This window comes from Lineus longissimus, chromosome 4 (genome assembly GCF_910592395.1).
Source record: "Lineus longissimus chromosome 4, tnLinLong1.2, whole genome shotgun sequence".
In the NCBI taxonomy this organism is placed as follows: domain Eukaryota; kingdom Metazoa; phylum Nemertea; class Pilidiophora; order Heteronemertea; family Lineidae; genus Lineus; species Lineus longissimus.
Window position 1 is genome coordinate 14,637,076 of NC_088311.1, and position 9,752 is coordinate 14,646,827.

The 9,752-nt window shown below is 42.9% G+C and overlaps 1 protein-coding gene across 1 annotated transcript; it reads right to left on the reverse strand.

The window, feature by feature from the left end:
- Nucleotides 1–4,697: 4,697 nt before the first annotated feature.
- LOC135486755 (putative nuclease HARBI1) lies at nucleotides 4,698–5,756 on the reverse strand. Its single transcript, XM_064769853.1, has one exon. It carries the CDS (start codon nucleotides 5,754–5,756, stop codon nucleotides 4,698–4,700), a length of 1,059 nt encoding a protein of 352 aa, XP_064625923.1.
- Nucleotides 5,757–9,752: the final 3,996 nt, after the last annotated feature.

Below are 9,752 nucleotides of genomic sequence, written 5' to 3' on the forward strand. Positions count from 1 at the left end.
CCGCGCACACCCTACTGCCCGGAATTACTCTTGACAACCACACCAGTCAAGACCGGGACGTCACAACCACCATTGGTGACGCCACAGGGACATCCAACCGACGACGACTCACCAACAGGGTTGAGACGTCAAGACGTAAGGACAATCCAACGATATTTTTTCTGATTTGACGTCCCAGTCAGTCACAACGGTCTTACCGTTGGACACAGCAGCATCACAAAACTACGTTTCCAAATTGAATCTAGTGATTGAGAGCCTCCTGGTAAGTTGACAAGTAGGTGAACGCTTGTATTTCACCATTTTTATGCTGCGATTTGTGACTTTTGTAAACTGTCCTCCATGTTGGATGACGTCAGACTTATGTATTGTTTTGATGAGTGAGCGGTGAACTTTCAGATTGCAACTTTTCAAAGTAGTTTAATTCAGGTAAATATGTGTATGAAAGTAATTTCAAAGGTACCATTTAGTTTAGGAATATCTATAGAATCTTTTGGTGTTATTTTCAAAGTTGTGACTTGGGGGAATTAGTTGTATTTTGTGCCTGAAGTTTGCACATGTTTCAAAACGTGTTTGTTTTGGTTAGCATTTCGAGGGTCTGTAGCCCGTGGGTGACCCCCGTGGATGCTGTATAAAACCCTGTTTAGCCTGGTTAGCCTCAGATTGCCTGGACACATGGCCTAATTAACAGCTCTAAAAGAGACAACCGTATTATTAGCAAGATTTATTTTACCAAAGTAAATCTGCTGTGCAAGCACCAGTGCGCACTACATTGGTAGATGCAAGCCTGATCTTAGTGCTTTGCTACTGTTTCTGGCTAACAGGTAGGTGGCAGAATTTGCCATTTTCAAGTTGACATTTTGACTTAGAGTAACTAAGTGTTTTGACGTAGAGTAACTAAGTGCAACCCATATTTCATTTATCATCCTAGCATTTTATATATAACAATGCCGCAGCAGTTTGTGCCATTGGAGGCACCTAGTGTGCATATATATGCAGATGATATTATAGTAATTGGCACCTTTCTTGAATTGGAGGATTTGATTGCCTTCTTACAAGAGCTATTAGATTTACTCTATCGCTTGATAAATGGGGAGGATATCGACATGGGGTTGTATCCAGCCATAAATCACCTGTTGTAACTTTTGGGAGTTCTTGGGGGAAATAGCCGCAGTCTTTTTACCAAACTGGTATAAAACCCTTGATTGAATGCTTGCGCCACTGTAGAATCTGTAACCGATGTATTTTATGCCTGTTGATAGTCTGAAGGGAAATTAAATGATTTAAAAGAGAACCAGAGTTTGTCTTTTGTGGTTTGCCATGGTCAGATTGTTCGATTCTCAAGACTCATAATATCACATCTCCTGGTATTGGAAAAGGAACACCAGAGTTGGTGTTGTAGCTAAAAAGGTCCTAGCGTCGCAATAGTCCTGAGACTATTATCGACCATAAGTATTGTCCTGGTTGTGACATTGTTGTGACATTGTGTTGGTCCTCAGTTTAAGACGTCCTTATCGCTCTGGCCAGGCTTTTCTCCTACACCAGGAAGACGGAGCTATGAGCCTTTAGCTGGTATCTTCATTGAGTGCCTACTGTCACGGATGGCCGAGTACCACTGACTTCAAAAAACCATAGGCAGAATGTAGAAATGTCCAAATCAATGATTTCATTTGTGGGGAAATGAGCCACTTCTTTTCACAATCATCCCAGGCCAGTCGACCATGTCTTGAATGGACATGGTGTCATAGGGACATTGGGTTATGTAATCACACCTGATATAGGATGGGTCCCACTCAGTAGGCCTATGCATGGTTATTCAGACCAAAGACATCAAGTTGTCAAGATGGTTCAGCTAACTAGGGATCAAAGGGTTTTTTCGTTAAAACGTTCTTCGAAACGGGAAGCTTGCAGGCAAAGCAGGATGCTTTCAGAGTCAATTTTCCTGATCGGGATCCACCTGTGAAATCAACGATTTGGTCAAATGTCAAGAAGTATCAGGATCATGGAACCAGCAAGAATCGCAACAAAGGAAATTCGGTGAGACGCAGAACAGTAAGAACTGTTGAAAACGTGGAAGCTGCGCATGCTCGACAACAACTCCAACAATATCCAACAGCTACAAGCACCAGGCGAAATGGATAAGGGCTTTCGAAAACAACTTTTAATCGTATCACAAGCTTCAGCATCCGTACCGAATTCATGTCCGACATCAACTTACTCCAGCTGATCTGGGTAGAAGAGAGCATTATTGAAAGATGTGAAGTGGGCGAGCAATTTCTTCTTTTTTTCAGCATCGGGGATGAAGCTGGATTTGCGATGAATGGAATGGTGAACACTCACAATGTTATCCAATACGCATCCGCTGGTCGTCCTCCCCCATTCAATTTTGAATAAAACATTAGCCGTGAAAAATTGACAGTCTGGATTGGACTTTGTGGGACTGGTCGTATCAATGGACCAGTATTCTTTGAACGAAACGTTAATGGAGCTATCTGTCTGGAGATAATAAATCAAGATGTTGTTCCTAATCTGGAGTTGCATTTTGAACGCCAACCAGGAGGAATTGTCAGACGTCTTTGGTGGGCACAAGACGGTGCCCCTCCACACCGACTTATCGCGGTTCGTGATCGTCTCAGGAAATTGTTCGGACACAGGGTAATTGCTTTGCACCACGAAGTTGAATGGCCGCCAAGGTCCCCGGACCTGACTCCCCGTGACTTTTTTCTGCGGGGTACCTCAAAAACAAGGTGTATCAAAGTCCACCACACGATCTTGCCGAAATACGAAGAAGGATTGAACATGAAGTCGAGCTTTTGCGCAATGATGCAGGGATGTTAGGAGAGCTGTTGAGGACATGCAACGCAGGTGTGAACTTTGTCTTGAAAGAGGTGGATGACATGTTGAGGGTGTTGGAGCATAAAGAATAAATGTTGGTGTGTGTTATTGTCATAATAAGCGGATAAATGAGAAATAATCTTTTCATCCTTTTCCATTGCCGAAATCAATTCAAAACCACACGTACATGCAGATTTGGACATTTCAGATATCCACGTCGGTATTTTAGAACGCTCCTTTATTTTGGGGTTAAGGAGGCCTTCTGTGAGGACGCCTTAATTCAAGGCCGCCTCCTGTAAGGCGTCCTTATCAAAGATCAATTTTAGAACCTTCCTCGACTCGTCCTTTATTGGAGGAGTTCCTTCAGTTAAAGGTAGCCTTGGAGGCGTCCTTTCGCAAGGAAATCCTCACTCGAGGTCGACCTCAATGTTTCCTGGGCTGGCGAACAATGCCGTGATCTGATGTAACAAGTAATTCATTGCGGTTGGTTTATTGCGCTTGGTTCTGAAGGTTAAAATAAAAGCCCGTCCCGTCGCTCCAAGTGCACCAGAGGCCCCATTACGGCTGAAATTATGGACGACTCAAGACGTACTGAAGCCAAGAAACGGAGGACTTTTTCGGATATCGAGAGAAATGTGCTGCTCGAACTTATCGAAAAAGAAAAGTGTGTCGTCGAACTGAAGCAGAACACATCGGGTGTATTAAAAGCCAAGAATCAGGCCTGGGATCGGATCGTAGATGGGTTCAATCAACAGAAAGGATTGGAACCGTCCAATGTGAAGGCACTCAAGAAACCGTGGGACAACACGAAAGCCAAGGCAAAGAAGGACGTCAGCAAAGAAAAGAAAGATCGGTACCGGACAGGTGGAGGTCCCGCTGATCCTGCCGCCAAGGCAGATGACGCATCCCACCTTGTGACATCAATTTGCAGTGACGTATTACGACCCTTGGATAACGAATTTGACGATGATGCGGGATACCATGGACAAGGTTTATTTTTCAATGGTAAAATGCACCATCACGAAGACAGAAAAGCAGTTTGCCTCATGTCGTTCCGAATGTGACGAGGGCTACCCCACCAAGAAGTATTTTAACTTACTCTAGTTTCACTTCCATAACACTACCGGTACTGGTAAAAATAACCAGAAATGTCAGATTCAGAACGTTTCGTGACTCCCATTTCTTTCAGGAATGTTGTTGAAATAAACGCTCAATACGACAGTTGACGGCAGTTATTAAGTAAAGTTATAGAAGTGAAAAGAGAGAGTTTAGCTGTAAAGTAATAGAGATGGTGCACATGTAAATATGACATTCAAACAGGCCTATCCTCACTGGCAGCATAAAACCATTTGATGTTCTGTGATTTAAATTACGTTAAGATCATCATTTCGCTGCATTTGTTTTATAAAATTATCCTATTTTTGGTTTTACATGTCCACAAGAAACCGGGGTTCAACGAGCTGCCACTGCGACGGTAACGCTGAAGGATGTTGAGGAAGAGGGGTTTTCTGAACCAAAGCAGTCCACATCGACAGTCAAACCTGGATCGCAGGGGAAAGCCAAACGGAAATATGTGGAAGCAACAGACAGTCCAACGTCATCATGCGCATTAGGCAAAGCAGTTCGCATGCAGGAGATCGAACACGAGCTGCAGGTTAAATGCTTGAAACAGCAAATAGAATTTCATCAGGAGGAACACCGAGAAAAAATGAAAGTCCTCAGAATGCAACAGCACTTCCTTGAAAGTCTCCAGGAGAAAACAAGTTCAACATCAAATGAGTCAAATCAAACGTATCCGTTGTATAACGTCTATCATCAGATGTAATAAATGATTAATTGAAATGTACCTGAATGTATTTTGTCATTCATTGAAAATACCGCTGAACTATTGTTTGCCTCATTGCATTTCCAAGCACATCATGTAATGCGGCGTTGTCCACGTCGCCAATACCTTCCATTTCAGCTTCATTATTTTCATCAGGAAAATCGTCCTCACGTAAATCCGTCGCAATATTGTGAAGTACAGCTGTGGCTACAATTACTGCCATAGTGGTCGTTAATTTGCAGCGGATCCCGAATTTCAGACATGGAAAACGACGCTTCCATACACCGAACATGCGTTCAACGAGTGATCGGGTTCTCCTCTGTGCGCGATTGAAGCTGTTTTCCGCTGGTCCATTGGGATTCCTGAATGGTGTCATAAGAAATGGCCGACAAGGATACCCTGGGTCCCCAAGCAACAAACCGGTCAGTTCGTTATTTTCGAATCTGGTACAAATCAGGCTGTTGTCAAATATGCGTGCATCGTGAGTAGAACCAGGCCACCTCACGACTATGTTGATGAACTGCAGGTTTGCATCACTTATCCCCTGCACATTCAGCGACATAAACGATTTCCGACACCTATATATCTCCCGATTTTCCAGATTTGGAGCTTGTATGGGGATGTGCGTACCATCCACACAGCCTACAACAAGTGGAAACTCGGCAATCTCATAATACTTGGCTTGCACAGCCGTTGCTGCTTGTCCCTCTGGAAACTGTATGAAATCGCCTCGTTTTCTGGCAACAGCTCGTGAAACATTAGCAACGATTTTGCTCACAGACGACTGGGAAATTTGTAGTAAATCTCCAGCTACAATTTGGAAACTACCTGTGGCATAGAATCGCAAAGCAATTCTGAGTTGCAAACTTGGCGGCACCGGATTTCCACGGTTATTCACTGGTTCGGGTAAGTCATCTCGTAAAAAGTAGAGAATTCGTGTAAAACCGTCTCTCGTGAATCGGTACCGCTTTCTGAAGTCCTCGTCCGTCCTGTTCTCATCGGGGTCCACATAATGGAGATGGCGGACCCTACGGGGGTGTCCATTTTCGATATCCACCAGTCTTCTTATATTTTCAATGCGGTTTACGTACGCAGCCATCATTACCGGTGGAAGTCCAGTGGCGAAAGGAGCGAGTTGGTCGCCCGAGGAGGCTCTTAAGGAAGGTCCGGACCATCCTTAGGAATAAAGGAGATCCTCACCCAAATTGAGGAATTCCTTTCCCGAAAGTCGCATTCTAAAATCGACCCTCCCTTTAGCTAAGGAAGCGATTTTAAGGAGACCTTCATGAGGATTTGGAGGTGCATTCTAAAATCCAGTAAGGCCTCCTTGAGATGACAACAATGGGCTAAAGGAGTTCCTCAATTTCGAGGAGCGTTCTAAAATACCGGCCATAGCTCCTACTTTCTGGAATGGCGTTCAGATTTTCTATGCACTGTATACTTTTGGAGTAATCGCCCTGTTTCGGTGGGTTTTGTTTTTTCAGGGACGCCCTGAATGGAATAAGGCATGTGGTTAGTAAGGTAATGACTGCAGCTGGCTATGCCGAGTACAGTGAAGAACCGGCTCATGTTGGCATTCCAAACTTGATTGAGTATACTCTAGAATCACTTTTGTAAGGTCAGTTCATAATAGCCCAGGCATCAACGCCCCATCATGTACACGCCATGTTTGAGGTAGGCCCCTATTCCATGATTGGCTAACATGTGTATTCAACATGAAGCTCGGTTTGCGAGAACACTTTGAGTCTCAAAGTTTCGAAGATAAGCTAACTTCTTAGTGACAGAATAGCTTTTGCACCGCTTCGGCAAGGGTTCTGCGTCAATACCAATGATCTCAAGGAGAAGTGTGTAAAGTAGGGCCTTCCTGCTGGTTTATATAGGCCTGATTTTACAGACAAGATGCTCGAAATAATGAAAGAGACATCTCAGATACCCATATTATCTTATTTTATGTCTTGCCCACCCCCGAAGTAGAATAGTAAAAAGGGTTGTTGTTTTCGAGAACACCCTGTAAAGGTCACATAATACAAGACGTGATCAGTAGGCCTTGGCACTATTCCTCCATATAATAATACGGTTGGGGCAAGGCCTGGAAAATTCTGAACTGTCCTTAGAAAAGTGATTCCAGAGAATATCTTTGGATATCTGCATTCTGCCAGTGTAGCACTAAAGGACAGGTAAAATTGATTTTGTCTCCAACCGACGTACAGCTAAGTATTGACACGACTCATTTTACAAAGTTTTTACAGAAGACATAATCAAAGAATCAAACCTCTGCTGTATGAATAATACCAATATTGCATCAATCAATCGAACCCTATGACCCAATTAATCTGATTGGCTGTTTCGAAAGTTTACATTTCAAGTTGTCATCCATGTGCGAGCCTGCGAACTATTTCGGTAAAGGTGAAATAGTGCCGCCCATTTTCGGATTAAATTCTCTCACAATTAGCTTTTTTGCAAGTGTGTTAATTTGAAAAAAATACAAATTCGTGGTAACATATTGGACACTTTGAATTTGGTTTGTATGAGTATTTATTGAGGTAGTAGCAAACCGCGTGGAGTGTGTAAGTTCATAAATAACTCTTGTAAATAACCATCAGCCAGCAACATGTCGGTACTTTTTGAGCAGCTGAGCAGTTCTCCTGACCATTTCCTAGCAAAAATTATAAAGGACATAAGAAACTCAGCTTGCCGAATGCAACCGCGGTTGTGTAAATGGGTTACTGGTTATGATAGTCAGTCCACAGATCCAAATGCACATCACCAGGGGTGTGTGTGGGGGGGGGGTATCGGACCGAACATCCCACGAAAACGAGGCATTATCGGTCAAATCGAGGTATTTTCTGTCGTCTGCTTACTGAAACAAAAGACACTTTACCTTCGAACAGCAAAGAGCTGAAAGAATGGGACCGCACATCCCAGAATGGGACCAAACATCCAAGCAATGGCGGACGAAAATCATTTTGATTGTTTTTTGCTGCAGATTTTAGAAGTGCTGACGCCGCACTACTATTGTACAATCAGTTAAATCCACATAACTCAGTAACAACCACAATTAAGTGACTTCTACCAGCCAAGTGATGAAATGAAGAACTACGAATACCTCTGGATTTTCGTAGGAATGAGTGGTGTAGGGTTTGGGGTTACCATTTTATGGGGTAGATCGACTATGACTTCGTCAAAAGAGCTTTGCTCTTGACAACATGGTTGGATTAAACATGAATAAAGCCAAAAGGATGTTGCATCCTGATGATTAATTTTGATCCCTTTTTAACCTTAAGTTCTTCTATGTAATACTGCCTTTTATCTTTAGGGATAACACTATTTTCGTTTAAGGCATCTTTAATAGCCGTTTCATCCTTGTTAAAAAACAGGAATAAAATCCTGATGTTCTCCCTGAAGTCCTTTACAACTGAACTGTACTTCTGAGAGAGTAATCAAACGGACAGATTATAATGCCTGCAAGATAAGGCTAAATTACATAACTCTAAAACCTTCTTCTTTGTGTCTCTCAAGTTAGCACAATCATCGATAATCAATAATGTTTTTGATCCTGTGAATGCTAGAGTAGTAAATTTATTCACAAGGTCCAGGTCGCTTGACACAGCTTGTGAATTAACTAGGTAGACATTATTGTCTGTGTAAATCCATTTCCTGTCGTATTTCTTATTGTTGAAATATGTTGGACAAAGAATGACTACCCCTTTTCTAAGAGGTCAAGAGGAAAATGTGTCTTACCATAATTTGTCACACCGGAGATGAGCATGTTATGTAGTTCGTAAACAAGTAGTTTTTCAAGCTTTGTTTGCATTTCAAGTTTTGCTTGCATTTTAAATATGTTTAGATAGAAATGAATTCAAAAGATCAAGGTGGACAAAGTCCAGAGCTCGAACCGGATACTGAAACAGGGCTCAAACAGTATCTTAGAGATTTGTACTACAACCCTGAAAGTCCTGTAGCTTACAGTTCATTGAGTAAACTGTGGAAACAGGTGAAGGAAGATAAAATGAACTCTTAACAGAAAACAACATAGATTGGTTTTATACATTTTTAAGTAAGAAGGCAGCAGTGGTAGAAAGATTTAACATAACTTTAAAGGATGATGTGTGGAAGTATTTCACTGCTACGGAGACAGACAAGTGGTTTGTTGTGTTCGAGCAAAGCTCTCAAGGTCGTTATGACCTGTTAGATGACTTGGTAAGTGCCTACAACACCTCATTTCACTCATAAATAGGTAAGAAACCAGTAGATACTAGAAAGATTGAAAACAAAGGAGCGGAATGGTACAATGTGACGGAGCGGGGATTTAGGCTATTGCACGGGCCTGGTCACAAATTAGAAAAAGACTGCTGCATGTATAATCATTTACATGTATCAAAAATGGACAAGAACAAGAAAAATATATTTACAAAATTAACATTTCACTGCTCAAATCCAACAACTAAAGGTCTGTTCACACGTTACCAAAGTTCCAAAGCTCCTCCCTCCACTCCGGGCTCCACTCCCTTGGTGTGGTCAATTCCCCACAACAGCTTCTCCACCTGCCACCGGTCTCCCGACACGTAACACACGTAACACACGTCTCTCCGAACTCCTCTCCCGTTACCACACGACAACACACGACACAACAGTGTCCGTCCCGACACGCAGTCGGTCCAAGGCTACTCCAGTAGCCACCAAGCACGTAGCTGGTTCACAAATTAACGGTCTGGCGACTTCTTGGCCGCATAGCCAACTCACGGTTCGCCGACGCGATGGCAGCCATGCCGAGGCGCTCCATCCCGCGGCTGGACGCAAATAAACAGGTGATAACACCACGACTCTCCGACGCACAGCCGGTTCACATTCCACCAGGAATGAAGACCACGTTGGTCAAACGGAATTGAGTTCGGCACCTACAATGTACACATTCTCCCTACAGAGGCCAGCCAGGAATTGCCCACACCCAGTCCTGCTCCAACTAATGAATCCAAGAGTTATATAAGTCTATATCCATGAGTAATCACACAACGTCCTGAAGTTACCAAAGTCCTATTCAACACACTCAAGCCAAAGGTCTAAATTAACATGTAATAATATGACTGAAATACCA